The sequence below is a fragment of the Nestor notabilis genome, unplaced genomic scaffold (assembly GCF_000696875.1).
Source record: "Nestor notabilis isolate BGI_N333 unplaced genomic scaffold, ASM69687v1 scaffold15007, whole genome shotgun sequence".
Lineage (NCBI taxonomy): Eukaryota > Metazoa > Chordata > Aves > Psittaciformes > Psittacidae > Nestor > Nestor notabilis.
In genome coordinates, this window is record NW_009936174.1 from 1 (window position 1) to 17,218 (window position 17,218).

The 17,218-nt window shown below is 36.9% G+C and overlaps 1 protein-coding gene across 1 annotated transcript in view; it reads right to left on the bottom strand.

Annotated features, from left to right (window-relative positions):
• Positions 1-7,012: 7,012 nt before the first annotated feature.
• Positions 7,013-17,218, bottom strand: part of BTBD9 (BTB (POZ) domain containing 9) — a 90,760-nt gene continuing 80,554 nt past the window's right edge. Inside the window, exons 8-9 of the mRNA XM_010018206.1 lie at positions 16,751-16,940; positions 7,013-7,124 (exon numbers count right to left, since the gene is read on the bottom strand). Coding sequence (XP_010016508.1) covers positions 7,013-7,124; positions 16,751-16,940 — 302 coding nt within the window. The remainder of the gene's footprint in view (positions 7,125-16,750; positions 16,941-17,218) is intronic.

Sequence of the window (17,218 nt, forward strand, 5' to 3'; positions counted from 1 at the left end):
CTCATGTTAAGTTTCTCATCAACCACCCCCCTCCCCCAAGTCCTTCTCTGTGCGGCTGCTCTGAATCTGTTCTCCACCCAACCTGTAGCTGTGCCTGGGATTGCCCTGACCCAGGTGTAGGACCTTGCGCTTGGCTTGGTTAAACTTCATGAGGTTGGCATCAGCCCACCTCACAAGCATGTCAAGGTCCCTCTGGATGGCATCCCTTCCCTCCAGCGTGTCAATTGAACCACATGGCTTGGTGTTGTCAGACACAGCTTGGTGTTGTCAGAATGTCTGAATGTTTGCTTTGATTTTTATTGTAAGTAGAAGATTGCAACAGATATTTTACACATAATTAATCACCACTACTTTGAAAAAATATAAAAAAGTATTATTTCTAGATGATATATTGTCAAGTAATAATACATACATTAATTGTATCATTAGCTTGACATTTTTCACTGGCCTCTGAAGAGACATTCAAGTTTACAATAGCATGGGAGAAAAATCCAGTACCAAGAAGAAACAGGTACTGAGGCAGAACTGAGCTAACATCCAAACTGATGTAAATTACTTTGATGTTTTCTTCACTCTCCTCACAGTAATGTGCATGAAGAAGAGCTGAGAACATCCCAGCCGTATGGCAGAAAGAGCAAAGCAAAACAGCAAAGCAAAACTTCAATGCATGTGGCACACACAGACCTGCAGGGAAATAAATGTATGGCAAAACATTCAAGGGAGACTAAGATACTGCACTTTTCAAGTCCTTGCTACTCTGTTCGAGACTCATTTAAAAGATCCATGCATATCTGTGGCTGAAAAGCAACCACAAGGAACTGAAGGTAGAAGTGTGTGTGTGTGTGAGAGACAAATTAACAGCTTGAAAACCTTCTTGTGATCCTAAATTACCATTAAGAAACATAACTTAAAAGAAGTTAGATCTTTCTTCAATCAAATTAGACTCAGATAAAATAAAAGCTAGCAAATGAAACGTTAGATGCAGTTTCCACACATCTGCGAGGCACCTAACACTCTGAAATGGAATACAAATCTGGTTTCTCTCTGTAAAATCTTAATTCTTCGTGCTTAATAAGGCAGGCCTGTGAAGCTGGAGCCCCTTTCTTCTTTGCCTTATTACAATCTTTCAAAATATGAGCATATAAACACAAGGAAAGACATGCACTTCAATGCCTCTATCATTCAGGGCTTTTAAGCTCAATAATTACACAAAATGACCCTTTATATCTGTCTGACTTACTCCAGTAAGCATTACTAGAGGCATAATGAGCAGATTAATGAGAACCCTCAGTTTGTTTTTGTGAATCGAGACTTGAAATTGAGCTTAACAATGTAGCAATTTCCCAGACCTCTGGCTTGAATATGTTTCATCTTTGGATTGTACCACTGTGGACACAGTTAGTACAGCAACTCTGGAGAAGGCATTTGGATTTCACAGAGTTGCTGTGAAATTGGCTTCATGTAAAACTGGATGAACTGTGGTTGAAATAAACTGTTTGACAGAAGAGGTACAAGAAAAGTTTTGCTGTGAAATTAACTTCATGTAAAACAGGATGAAGTGTGCCATGTGCAGTTACGAGGAAAAGAATTCACACATTTCAAATATCTCTACAGCAAAAGAAATAATCACATTATGATAGGTATTAGCTTGCTTTCAACTAAAGTATATGCAGGAAAAAAATTTCCACCGGGCTTTTCATGTGAAAGTACTAATTACAAGCTCACAAAAACTACAGAAAAAAATTGAGGGGAACTGAGCTGAGAATTTAGGATTTGGAATAGCTATTATATAATAAAAAATAATAAGTAGTGGAAACATGAAATTAAGTTTGGACGTTTGTAAACATTTATCATGTCAGCAGTATACTCTGAATAACAAACATCGAGTCCATCAGTGGAACAAAAAGATGTAATGCAGTATGTTGTAAAACTTCTGAAAACCAAATTATGCCCTCCATAAAACTGCCCCAAACTAGCCATATGGTCAGTTGATACCAACTGCTGTAAAACTGCCCACCAATAAACAAAATGCATTGTCTCCCAAAGTCCAACAGAGTATTAAATCCTTTTCTCCCACTGGGGAATTGAACATAGTGTGTCTGCTACCAATGGCTTAGATCCGTTTCACAGTAAGTACACAAGAGAACTTTAAAGAACGATACTGAGTTGGTAACTGCTGCGATAGCCTGTTTCGTATTTGTCTTTACATGGCTTATTTTATCAAAAATGTCATTAACTCTGAGGTCTGACTCCTTCTTGGCCTTTTGTATCTTCTGTTTTTCATTTGACTTTCACACTCTTTGTCAGCAAATTCCTGTAACAAGTGCAGATCTCTGCTGTTTAACGCTAACATGCTCGAGCCCACTTATCATAAACGTTTTAAAAAATAGAAGGGAACATGACTGTTTTTCATTACTGTCATGCTGTGTAGAGAAAAACAGCTTATTGTGGAAAAGCAAAAAAAAAATAAAATAAAATCTCTGTAGAGCATTTGAAAATTGACAATTACACAACCAGCATGCATTAATTGGCTCTCACTTAGGGAAGGTATGCAAGCTTCCCCTGTGAAGATAACAGACATCCAGTTTCTGTTTTCAGCCTTTTAAAACTGGGAGAAGAGGAGGTTAGGAGTAGCCTGTCAGTTCCTGTCTTTGAGCACTGAATTATTAATTTACACAAAATACTACATTAAAAATACCATTAAAACAATCCAAAGCAGCATACTGATAGTTTAAAGGGGAAGTTCATGCTTCAGTAGATTGTCAAAACCAATATATAATATTCAAACATAACTTAATTTTCTTTCTCATCAGTTTGTTTGCCATTTACTGATCATCAAAGGTGTCTGCTGAGGCCTATGTTTGCTACCTTTATGGTTCATCCTATCCCTTGTGACAGAGATTCAACAAAGTGATTTGGAGACCTCACAGGACACTTGTGAGACAGCACACAAATGACTTTCACAAAGGACTGTAACTCCACTGAAAGACTAGGTAGACAGAAAGCCAGGCAACAAACAGCAAAGGAAACAACTCTTATCCACATGTCTTTGAAGACAGGGAAGTGAACAGAGAATATTAGTGGCAAAGTACATTTGCTCATTGCAAGTATTCTGCTTTTCAAATGTGGGCCCCTGTGAAATTCTCTGTATCTTAACTCAATCCACTTTCATCTGCTACTGCAGCATATTCTACACAGAAAAGCAAGTGAGTGATTTTTCTGGAGTCAACTGCAGCATATTAAACACAGAACCAGAAAGGGTAAACCCGGTATTTCAACACCTTCTCAACCAGTTAGACTGTACATGTCTCAAAAATTTATAAGAGAAAGAGACATAAATTGGAGTATACATTTGGAAAGAATTCACATTTTAGCCTGACACAAATACAAGTACAACGATTCTTAACTGACTGCTGCTGAGAGGTACTTTTAGTGAAACCGGCAATCATAGTTCCACACAAGGACATGTGTTCTTATCATTTTCTTTAAACAAAGACATATAAGCCTAAGATAATTTTTATACCTCTGTAGGATTAGACCTTTTTAGGCTGCAATGTCCAAGTCTTCATCAAAAAATTTGGAATTTGGCCAAGAGAAAAAATAGTTGCAAACTTTGACCGCATTAGCAAAATATTTGGTTTGTTTCTTCCAGGTGAGAGAAGGCTGCAGTATTCATTAACATACAGAGAACAAAGGGTGGTGTAGCTTCCACCCCATTACGCTGTAGTCTGCTTAAGGCAAACTCATGAACGCAGGAATCTTTAACTGTTTGCTTTAACCTGATGGTGAGTCAAATACAGACACAGTGCATGAGTTTGATTCTTGCTTTTCTTTGGGGAGTGCCTGAATGACTTGACTAAAAGGCATTCAGAGGCAGATTTCTCTCTGTTGAAGATGTTCGCATAACATACCAATGTAATCATGGTAAGAGGAAGGACAGAGACAGGGATCCAGCATCCAGGAGGAGTATCTTTACCATCATACTATGACAGCAAACCAGAAAACTGCACCGCCTCTGCTTTACTACAGCATCTGTTAATTTTGGTTAAAATCCAACTCTTCAACTCCTCTGCTTGTTGCTGATGTTCAAATTGCATAAAATGAAAATAACTTGTTTGTTTTCATGGCAAACCCCCACATTTTCAATTTGTTTTGAGCTGAGTTTTTTACAAACTTACAGAAACTAAATAAAAAACTCAGTTATTCACATATTCCTACCAGTAACTCATTCAATTTTCTTTTCTTCAGTTCCCTCCATCACCATACCAAAACCTTGCCCAACAATCTTAAGTGAGGCTCTTCACTCAGTGCATGAGTCACTGAATGATGATGTCTCTCCCATTCTAGATTCAACTGGTTTTGAGCACTAACAGCATGGCTTTTTAGGTCATAGTACAACATTTCTGTATTTTTCATTAAAAAAAAGTGGTCCAGCTCTGACTGTACGCAATTATGATCCTCTGTGTTTTACAGACGAGTCCTAACATTTGTAGCATTTGGCAGTATTTTATATATTTAATTTACAGAACTAACATTTAAACATACATATATTGTTGTATTTTTTTTCTATATGATACATATACTTATTTATATAGTATTTAGAGTTATCTACCATTACAGTTAAAGAAATTTTTGGGCTGAAGTCATTTCAGCACTTCTGCAGATTCTACTTGAAAAGAAAATTAAACATATTTAAAACATTTTCTTTTCTGCGGTGGTCTGACTGAAAAAGAAACCCCACCCAATTTGCTGATCATAAATGGCAAGAGATTTAAATTGAAAATGAAAAAGTGCTGTTAAATGCAAAGAAATCACTTCAAAATTGGGGGGGAGGAGGGAGTGGGGCACAAACTTTTTAACTTATCTCAGTTACGGACAGGACAGTATTTAAATGTAACTGCAGAGGACCGAAAACTCAATGATGAATAAGATTTTTTACAAATTGATGCTTTTACTTTGAAATTTTCTAGTCCTTGTTAAATTGAACTGTTTTGGAGTCCACTGAGCTTTTGTAATTGTAAGCTTCAGGACCAGGTCTCTGTATTTGCTTAGAGCAGACAGTTACAGACAGTGCTAGGACACTGTAAACCTGTGGACTTCAAGATGAAAGACTGGCCTTTTGCCAGCTGGATGCATGTCTGCCAGAGCAGATATCAGGCAAAATGCAATTCTCTAATCCACATGAAAATAGTTCTTGCAGCCACAGCTTTGAGAACTTCCAGAGCACCTACGTTTCAAACCAAGATACTGAAGTATACTATGAGAAGGTAGCTATCTTTATTTCAGGGGTGCATCTATACTTTTCCAAGGTTTTTCTTTAAAAAATGTGGTTTGGACATGGTGAGTAGATATTTGAACTGGGCAATCAAGCAGCAATTCCACCTGCACTGTACATACTTAAGCAAGTGGTCCTTTTGACTGTTACAGGCTATTAGTATCAAAATGTAGAAGAAAAATGTGCAAAAAGATTCTTAGCCTTTCTCTTTTGTGGTTTTGGCCTTTCAGTGCTCCTGCTGCTAGAGGCACACAAAAAGATGAATTTTATCTATTACGCTGAGATGCTTCTGAGAATGATTAAATCTCCTTTACTCTTTCTCCAGACCTGCAGGCAGAACCCAGGTTTGCTGCTCATCAATACCCTGCCCTTTACAGGCAGCGAAAGGACATGTCAAGTTCTCCTTCACCAGCATGTCTAGATGGCATTGTAACCCCTCTTTGAATTGTACTATTTCTTAGGAGATGGAATATCAACTTTAGAAAAACAAGTATCAGCAGCGTTGCTAGAAAGGACTGAATAACTCTCTTGCTCTGTGTGACAAACTGAGCTATGTCTCTGAATTTGTAAAATCAATTTTGTTTTGGTTGAACAAATACACAAACACAGGATGGGTGGGAATGTCCCCAGTGAGCTGATGACTTCAGTTTTGTCCCAGGAAGGAAAGCATATGTTATGGAAAATTGACTCAGGGAAAAAGAGGGAAAAAAGATTTTTTTAAGTCTGAGCTTCCCTGAGGATCAGCCAGGAGATCATATTCTATCAACATTCACTGACTGCTAAGCATACCTGTCTTCAGGATACATAACATATAAATTTGCAGACTGTCTTTCCAGTCCCATGAGAATGGGATTTAAGTATCTAGATTATTCTCTACTTGTCATTTAAACTATCAAATGGTTAAAGATGACTATCAACAGTGAATTATTATTCCGTACTGGAAGAACAGGTTTTATCGGCAAACCAAATAATTGCAGAAAAGCCAATAGAGAGAATATATGTGGAGAGTATTCACTCATCATTTCTTCTGATTTAAGTATACAAATGAAAATGAAAAAAATTTTCACTTTAATTGCTGTTTAAGAAGCATATTTTTTCCAAGGAAGGGTTCTGTTCAAAAGTAGAGTGGTCAGTGCATGTAAGTCACGTTCTCTGCTTTTGAACAGAGACAAGGTCAAGCTTAGGTAAACTGTTTGATCTATTGTGATTTGGTCCCTACCCCCTTCAAATATCCTACAATACATTTATGTGCTTTGATAAGGAAGAAAGGCATTTGATTAAGAAAATCTTCTACCAAGCATACTCTCTTTCCTCTCCTACCATGTTTCTCAAGGCAGGGTGATTTGACACCAAGGTCACAATAAACATGTGAACTTCAGAGAAACATGGTTTAACTTCCAGTGATCACAAAACCAAGGGTATGGGAGGCAGACTGGTTCTGAGAATGAAAAATCAAACTGATTGTTTGAAGATCCAGTACTGATGTGGATCTTCAGAACTTGATTCTGATTTGAAAGTCTTGATATTCGACCACACTAGAAGCTGTTACCTCCTAAAGTTGTATTTACAAGTGTCTAGAGTTCATGATCTACAGGTCATCTAATGATCATTCTTTTCACAGCCAAAAAGTCATCTATGTAAGTACTGAACAAAAGGATAAATAAAAAACCCCAACAACCCAAACCCAGTGACAGTTTTCAGTTCTGACTTCATGCAAATAAGTGGAAAAAATTAAACTCACTTGCAGGAAACTTTTGTGCGATCTGCCACCATAGTCCACTGCTGCTGATTTGTTGAAACCTCAATGTAGTAGCTGTAGCTCCGATCATCACAGTCCCAAAGAAGCAACCTAAATATGAAGAAGTTGTTTGATAAGTAAAATAAGCATTAAACCAAGCTGCTTAAGTTCTCCAGTCGTTTATTTCCTCCTCTTAAAATTTAGCTATTTCTTTTTTAGAATATGCCTCTAACACTCAGCAAAGTCTTTACAGCTTCTGTCATCTCAAACCTGAGTGTCTCTATTCTTATTAACCTAAGGCCAGTAGTAGACTTCAGCTTTATAATAACCACCTTACTAACATTAATTTATTACATTCATCCAATTACTTTTCATTTACTTAAAAGTCAATAATTGACTAATTTATTTGGCATGTGGCATTGCCTGCTTTAAACCTGAATCAAAGATCAGTTTGGAAAGGGCAACTTAAGATGGGAAAGAAAAAAGTTTTGGGTGACTAAAAAGATTACAATGTCTTTTTAACTGTATTGTCTTTTCTTTTTTAAATATCAGAAATATTAAACAACAAAAGGCAAGTAGGAAAATGGGAATTCCCAGTCCTGGTTCATGATAATATGGGGAAAAAGGCAATGAATTGCTGACCATACTACTAAACAGACAGAAGAAAAAAGAAGAAATACAAGGTCTTAAGGACTCATTCCATACTCATTCTAACAAACATGCAGCTCTTCAGGAAAGGCCCTAAGAGATGTACTGAACAGCCTTCAATTTTCATACTTGTCTCTCAGAGAGGAAGACCTGAAGCATCAGGGATGCGATTTAACTTAAGTATATAGTTCTCAAAAAACCACATCTGGCAAACGCTGTATCTTCTATGCCTCTTCTCTTTACATGGTGGTTATCTCCCTTGTAAGAGATAATCACCATGTAAGAGACATTTGAAACCTCAGCATTATTCCTCAATTTAATTTTCTTTCTAAAGATATGAATTAAAGCACAACAAAGAACCTTGCCTCTTCTCTTCCCCTCAGTGGGTGGGATTGAGATATGTGTACTTAAGAAAGATAGCAGCACAGAATGCCTTCTTTGGCAAAAGCCATGAGAAATTCTATCTAGAATATTTACAAATCAATATGGAGCATCCTTTTTTCCAATAAAGCAACCAGAAATGAAAAGAGGGTTTTTACAGAGGCAACAAACTGGCCCAAACAGTGTCAGTTACTTCTGCAATTTGTTCTTTAGAAGCAGTTAAATGTTATCTGTATTTTGATTGATAGGGATTTGCCTACATTTTACATAAACCACTTGCAACTCCACTGATCAGCGGAGTACAGTTCAGAAAAACCTAAGTGCTGTTCATACTGTTTTCATATAAACTCAATGGCAAATGTGATATCAAAATCAAAATTTGAAAAAAAATTTCTCTTTAAATTAGAGGTGACTAGAGGCAAACCCAGCATCCTGCATTTACCATTATCTGAAATAATGCTCTCCCTCAAACCTACCCAAAGTTTTGAAATTGAAACATCCAACCTGAAAAATCCAGATGATGTCTGTTCTGAAAAATTAAGGTTTGCTGATTTTGTTTTTTGTTAAAACTCTTATTCTCTGAAACCTTACTCAATACAACAATGAAAAATAAATACTCTACTGCAGTATATTGTCTGTTACCAACTGTTTGATCCTCAGCAGTTGGTGAAAGTTAGCTAAAGTTTACTAAGATTGCTGCTTAAGTCTATTTGTTACAGAAGCAAATGAACCTGCTGTAATTAAATAACTGAAGCATGCTATCCAAAACAGCTGTAACTGCAACAATGACCTAAATGAAACTACAGCCACATGCACACAGAATTGTGATAGCCAGGTAACACAGCTAAGCTAGGCTCTTTCTCCAGCTGTGAGGAAGAACTACCACAGATCTGCATTTTTCAAAGTGCAACAGATAAGCATCCATCGATTGTCAATGAAAATAGCTGAGACATACATAAAAAGAAAAGTAACTTGTGACACGCTACAGACATTTCCCTGGCATAGAGTTTCAAGCTGTCTCTCTTTAATTGTCTTACAGAAGAACACCTAAGTCCTATATTATAAATTCCTTTCTTCCAGTTGAGAAAGTCTTTCTTGCTTTCAGCTGCTACCTCTTCTGGGAGGAATGTAACTGCAAAAAACCATTGCTCACTTCTAACTTTAAAAAAAACCAACACTGCTAGAGGGGGGAAAATGACCTAGCCAGTTGCTGAACGCAGAATCCTTCCTTTTACAGAGAGAAGGATTTTAAGTTGTCCCAAGCAGTACCCAGAATACCTTCAGAATTTGGTTAGTAAGGACACATGTCTATATCTTTGCCCTAAAAAAGCAATGCTATTACCTTTTTCTCAAAACAATCTGGTTCAGCTCTTTTTCTTTAGGTTTTGGAATCCCAGCATTCAAAGTGGAATCAGGTCTACTGGACATGAAGATTTAGAATAAACTCCTTACATGCTCTCAACTGAACCCAGATCACTAATATTATCAAAACCAATGAGCTATCAAAAATAGCTTTAAGAAGCTAAAATAAAACACTTTTAATGGAAGCCTTTTAGCACACATTTATAGTGTTTATTTGCAAATTGAAAAATTCAGAGCGAAGTAAACAATAAAAATAGTTGCCTGTGGTGTCATGAACAACTTAAAAAGTAAAAATCCTACACCCCAAAACAAAACCACACAACTTCAACCCATCTCCCCCTGCTTCATCAGATCCTCTCTGTTCTGCTTTTCCATTGCTTGAAGATCTCTAAATACTAAAGAGACTAAATGAAGTGACATTTTCTGTTAAAAAATAATACAGAAAAGTTTATGGATTAAAATCCTGAATTTGGTAACCACTAGTAATCAATAGATCCTGAATTAATTTAATAACTATATATATACAAAATCTGCTAAATGATAAAAAGAAGAAAATGAAAAATACGTAAATTTGTTTTATTTTTAAAAGGCTATTAAAATGTAACTAATTACGTTTTTCAATAGGATTCTTTTCATCATGGCGCTCAGTGTTGTTTCCTTGATGCATGTTTTCAAAGCTATGATCAAGAGTTTGAATATCAGAAGCACACTGGTGACTGTAATTTCAACTAACGACATTGTAATTAAAACACAACTGGCTTGGCTTTAGAGCAAAAGGCTAACAGGACATATGTGTTCCTTTTAGAATGTGTATAATTGTACTCTCCCAAAACAACGTAGCTGAAATTAAACAGGTATAAAAAAGCATATGGCTTAGAATTATTACAAACCAAATAATGAGTGAATTAAAGTTGGCAGAATCTTTCCCAAAGTGACTACACATGAATGCTAAATGTAGATTTTGTTTCTTTGGGACTTGCGAAGAAAACAAAAAGTTCTTTCTACATCTCCCTGCAGTAGCTTTCTTAAGAGTGACTGGGGAGGAAGGTTGCTGACAGAATCTATTTGGCATTTACTCTGCATGAAATGCCTTTCTGGATAAGCAGTGAAAAACTTTCAGGTGATTACATGAATATTCACCAGTGCACACTGAGCACAAAAGCCACTTTTTATGCCAGCTAGAGTAATCTTTCAAACATGTTCCAGGCAAACTACCAGACTAAGCTTTTGTAAAGAAGCAGTGTTTTGCTAAGATGGATGCTAAATGACAAGAAGGAGAATATTCCACTTAAAAAGTCTGAACTAAACTCATTGAAAATGCATTTGTCTATAGCAAAATTGCCCATGTTCCTAGGACTTTCAGTATTAGAATAAAAAGCTAAATAAGCTCTTGTTAGTAAATCATGCCCTCAGGATTGAGAAGGAAAAGCAGAACAAAGCTTTTTCCAGCTCACTCCTTGCAACTTTCTTAGATTTAAACATATTTCTCTCAGAATCATCGAATAGGTTGGGCTAGAAGGGACCTTCAAAGGTCGTCTAGTTCACCACCCCTGCAATAAGCAGGGACATATTTAGCTAGATCAGGTTGCTCAGAACCACATCCATCCTGGTCTTGAATGTCTCCAGGGATGATGCATCCACCACTTCTCTGGGCAGTCTTTGCCAGTATTTTACCACCCTCATTGTGAAGAGCTTCTTCCTCACGTCCGACCTGAATCTCACATGCCACTTCGCGTAAAGTCTGAGGATGTTAATCATTTAAGATGGTACTGTTACTTGCATCACATGTTGACAATGCCTCATTATAAATAAAATTTTATATTACAGGCGTGGGACACTGATTGTATTGGCTACCTGTTACCTAAAACGAAGCTATAGTACTTTTTAACAGTATTTCCCTGAATGTCATGTGTTGCCCTACAACTGATTGTTTTGTATTGAGACAAACATTTTGTGCTGTTTCTGCTTGCTTTTTACTCTTTAAAAAAGATTACTGTAAAAAAAAGATTGTCACTGTTTAGTTCAGACTGCTATATAACTACATATACTCCAGGTGTTAGCAGAATACAAAACAGTAGCAGCCGTACACCTGACAGGATGATACCTGCTTTCCAAATACTGCAAGACAGTAGTTACCACATACAGTATAAATATTCGATAATACTGTGTTCATAATCCACTTGCATACTTATAGAAATCCAAAAGACAGGAAGGAACACGTAAGTAGCATCACTTGTTGAAAGATGAGGAAACAAATAAACCCTCAATCTGTATGGAAAAAGGTTATTTTAGACAATTGCCTTTGCATTTTGCCTCTGGTTGTCTATAATCCCCTTTCATTTTCTGTAGATATTTATGTTTCAGTAGCTATCTTGCAGGAAACCAATCTCTTTTCAAGATGGTAAAAAGGAGACAAAAGTCCTGCGTAGTTGCTATGTGCTTATATGATCATTTATTCTGACTTACAATTTCACTGTCAAACACAGAAAATGAGCAGCAAAGAAAAACTTCATAAGTAGAAGTGGTATGGAAAATTAGAAAGCATAAGAAATGTATATGATGATGGTATAAGCAAAGAGAAAACACATTAAAGCTAATTGATATCATTTGTAATTTAAGAATTACTCTGAATATGAACAACAGAACAGTTGGCTATCATGTATTCATATTAGTAACAGTCTTTGAATAGATGAAATGGGCTAAGTGGTTACTTTACTTTTACAAAATGCAAAATATTTCTATTTATTCTAACATGAAAACAACTATGGTACAGAAAAATTCTGTCTCCCTCCACCAAATATATTACAACCACCCTTGTTCTATCTTTTTTTGTTTCGGGTTGGTTGTTGCGGTTTTTTTTCCTTTCTTTTCTGGAAATTCATAGGAAAAAAACAACCCAATGAAGTTATCAGTCAAAGATAATATTAGACTTCTATTCCAGATAAATGCAGGGTGAGTCAGAGAGCTATTGTGATATGGCAGCCGTTTCAATATTAAAGTTTTAGCCATTTAAAAGTTAAATTATGTTTGCTATGCAAATACAGCAATTGCTGTTCCTTCTGTTCCTAATTAAATAGAATAGGTTTTCTGTCATTGATAAGGGCCCTTTCATAAGGGAAAAATAGCAAGGTTATTTTCTGTCCAGACAGGCAACAATGTGGAAAAACTACCTAAAGTAATGATTTCTCTGTTAACTGTTCCAAGTAGGAGTCTTAATAAAACAAACCTCTTAAATAGAAAAATGTTTTCATTTCTAAATTGTCTGAAAGACAGTATTCAGTTACAACTATTTTAAAATAAAATCACAGAATAGTTTGTGTTGGAAGGGACCTTTAAAGGTCATCTAGTCCAACCCCCATGTTTTCCAGGTCTTTTCTATTAGGAAATACTACTGAGCACAGACTATCATCACATCTGTTCCAGATTTTCTGAGTAAATTATGATGTGGAAGACCGTGCTCCAAATTTATATACAAATACCTGAAGAAGTATTAGACATTAACAACATTTCAACATGGCCTCCTATAGAATTCCTGTATCCAAGTGGGGATGTTACAGTTTAGATACATAGACTACAACACAGGTAAAAAGTAGCCTGCTTGTTTAGTTCAGCAGATAATGGTCGACAGTACATCATCCATGTACCGCTTGGAAAATGAGTTCCTCCAGAGTCAATTTTAGGACCTATCCTGTTTAATAACTTTATTAATGACCTGGACAAGGAGATGGAATAAGTCCTCACAAAGCTTGCAGGTAACGGCAACCTATGGGATGCAACTGATAAATTCCAGAGCTTGGCTGCCATTCAGGAGGACTGATTACCAGACTCTGGGAAGACTAATGGAACAGGCAAACAAGAATCTCATCAAATTCAGAAAGATCAAAAGACAAATCCCATACTTCACACAGGCTAATCCACTGTAATAGTAAATGCTCCAGTCTGATTGGCTGTGCTGAAAAGGACAGGGAAGTCATACTGAGCAGAAGATGCCGTTAGTTGCCTGTCTATCTTCTCAGCAATGAAAGCTAGCAGCACCTGGAGGTGTAGCAACAGGAACTGAGCCAGCAGAACAAGGGAAACAGATTATTTTCCTCTGCATGACACCTGTTAGATCACACCTGGCATATTGCATCCCATTTTGAACCCAAATACAACATTGATATATCTGAGCAAGTCCATCAGAGGACAACCAAGATGGTCAGGAGGTTAGAGCACATGCACCGTACAAGAGGCTGAGGAAATTGTCTTGGTTTACCTAAGAAGGCTTGGGGTCGGGGAGGAATTTAAGCTCTTTTCAATACCTGAAAAGCAGGTTATGAAAAAGACTAAGCCAGGCTCTTTACTGAGGTGCAGAATGGGAAAAACAAGACAACGGTCAAAAATTGAAACAGGATGTTTCAGATGGACTAGAGGCATTGGAAAAAAGGAGCACCATGAAAAAAGGAAAATAAAGCCCCAAAAGTACACTGTGAAGATAATTAAACACTCAGAGAAGTTCTGGAATTTCCTTCCTTGTAGGTTTTCAAGACCTGAGTGCATAAAGCCTTGAGTAGGACGGTCTTTCTTCATAGCTGACCCTCCTCAGAGGAACAGGATGGGCTAGATAACTTCCTCAAATCCCTTCTAAGGTTCTAAGATTCTAAGACAATGGGACGACTTCTGCAGAAAGCATGCATACAAGAAACACTCCTGAAACAGTAAGTTCTTTATGCAGTTCTAATGCATATTTGAGTACCAAGAGTTCTGCTTCTTTCATACTTGGAATTTAGTTGCCATGGTAACACATTCTGACCTGGAGGCTCTCCCCAGCGGTATTCTGAATTCTACAGACTAAAAGCAGCTACTACCCTTTTTTCAAAGGCTCATATATTTACTCCCTCTGCTACAAATATATTCAATGGCACACTCATGTCTCTGAACTTAAAAGATATGTACTTTAATTCTTAATTATTGATTTATAATCCAAACCCACAGGTCTAAAGACTCAGTTTCTGGGGATAGAGCAATTTATGTCATTCTGCAGTCACGGTGTACAGCCAGCCTAAAGAAAATGCTCCTGGAAATTTTTTTCTATTAGATGGGAGGGTGAGATCAAGGGAGTTTTCAAGCAAGCAAGCCACAGGAAAACAGTCAATGAATACAGTTCAATCAGTTGTGGAAGACATTCAGTTCAAAAAAATCTTCTTTCATTAAGATAAAATATTGAAGACTTTTTGCCCTAATTTATGTTTATATATAATTTGATTTCTGTTCTGGTCACAGATTTCCTGGTGCTAAAGAGTCACCACCTTTAGCAGTGCACAGTACAGGACATGTTCTAGACCCTTGCCAAAGCTGTAGCTGCCACATAGTGAAACCCCACTTCCCCTCTCACAGGGGCACCCTTCTCTTGGCTGCCTCCGATATGCAACAGACATGGCTGCAACTCAAAACACTAATTCTTCTAGGCAGAACACAAGAAGGAAAAGATGACATAGCGTTAGCATTTCCATCTCTAGGCAATGCAGGCAGTCTCCTCTGTCAGAAGATACCCTAGATGATAATGTTTCATATTGCTGGTTTTATGGCAAGCTATTCATCTTGTTTGTACTATACATGCAGGAAAGCTCACAAAGAAAGATGAGATTCTGACCCTACATCAGTATCAGTAAAATGCAATACCACACATCACTAAATGCCTATTAGTTTTAAATTATGTAGTACGTAGGGTTTTTTTAAATTGGGTCTACACACTTGTTGATTATACAATTATAATTTCTTGGTAACCTAAAGTCTAGTTCACCTAACACACTATTTAATAATGAGACTTAATAAAAATCTTCTGAATAAACAGTTGCAAAGTTTTTGATATAGGAAAGTAAATATTTTTGCACTGACCAGAAAATAATTCACCAATTGAAAGAGAGGGGAAAAGGGCAAGATAGAAAGACAGAGACTATGACCTAAGCAACTATGCATTTTAGTTAATATATTTTTCTCTTACTCCTTCCCGTGGCCCACAACTTCTGCTGCTACTTAAATTTAAGCTTAAAATTACATGAAAATGAGGTAATTGCATTTTTAATTATCTCTTTTAAGAAAACTGAATACTATGTCTTCCTGGTTTTCTACTTGAGATGCAATACTTAATCGAACGTTAAAGACACCAAACTCAAAAAGCATCAAACATCGAGTGTGCCAACTATACTTATTCAATTTGTTTCACACAGCAAGATCAATGCCGGACTTGCATTATATATGACATCTATAGCTAGTACATAGACAAAATAATACTTCTGTTAGGTCTGATTTTGAAGCTTTATCTTCAAAGTTTTATAACCATCATAACAATGCCACAAGTCAAAACCAAAACACACAAGCCAGAAACAGGCAGTTATAAAAGAGCTTTCCAGTCTCAGTTGCTTATCAATCGGTTTGAAGAGACAACTCTAACAAGTGGATGGCACTGAGCTTATTCCTAGCAATCTGTATTCATGCACCTGGTCTCCGCTGAGAGCTGGTACTCACTGGGGTTTCAACCTTTGCTCCCTGGTACCCTAACTTCAAAAACCTTTCTCTTTTTATCCCATCATCACAGAGAATACAAATTAAGTCCCTGACAACATATTCAGAATTTACAAAGAACAAGAAGCCATTAAGAGAAGGTTTTGTATGCTTAGATTTTAGGAAACAAAGCCCCCACATTTACAGTGAGAGAATCTGAAGTTGGCAAGGACATTTTTGTCTTCACCGCTGAGTAATTCTGCTCTCTCATCTATTTCTATGTTTTCTACATTAGCCAAAAGTTTGTTCTTCATATGCACACAGACATTCGCCGGAGAAACAGCCCGATGAACTCAATCCAAATCTGAACACATTAATTAATCCAACACTGTAAAGCAATATTCAGATTACTGTGCCTTTATTATATACTCCATGTTCAAGTAAGAACTGGTGCTAATCGTATAGTGAAAAATAAACCTATCACGAGATGACAGCTTTCTTCAATAAATGTTTCTGTTTTCACAATGAGGCAGATATGAGAAACTGCATCTACTCTGACCACAAGTGAGGCTGCAATTAAATTTCTATTTTAACATAAGTATATGACTTTAACCTTACAATTCTACTGTTACTATTACTACACCTCTGAAATGTAATATTTTCTGGAATTGCACTGCTGTATCTTGACATATAATTCACACATTAAATTTTTAACATGCCCGTTACATTGAAGTAAGAAGCCAAATGACAACTACTAAACCAGTCCCCTAATTACCATTATTCCCAAATGCCATATTCTGAAGAAAGTAACTCAGCAAAGTTTCACTATTGCCCTTAATTTAGAGAAAAATAAACCAACTTACCGTATTGATCCAATCATGTAGGGCTGTGCCAGCTGCACTACAATCGCTCCACTCCCAAGCTGGTGGCACGTGTACCCAGAGTCCCAATCATAGTTTTTCGTGTCTCCATTCAATAAGGCGTTGCGACTGCGACTTACACCCTCAATCACACTCGCACAGTCTGCAATTGTTGCAACATTTTCAGTGGGAACTGTGAATCAAAACCACAAAGACAACAGACATACAGTCAGAACACAGTCCAGCTAGCACTGGTCTTTATTTCTGGCAAAGAAGTGGGAAAACAAACAAACAAACAAAAGGATGAAAGTATGATCCACATGAGGAAATGTAACTCTTAATTTAACATGAACTATGAAGCAGAATCAAATGGTATAGATAATTTTTATAGCATTGATCCCAGAATAGCTTAGTAAATGACCAGATGTATTTCTGTCTTAGTGATATGAGAGCACTCTTCTAATACAAGTC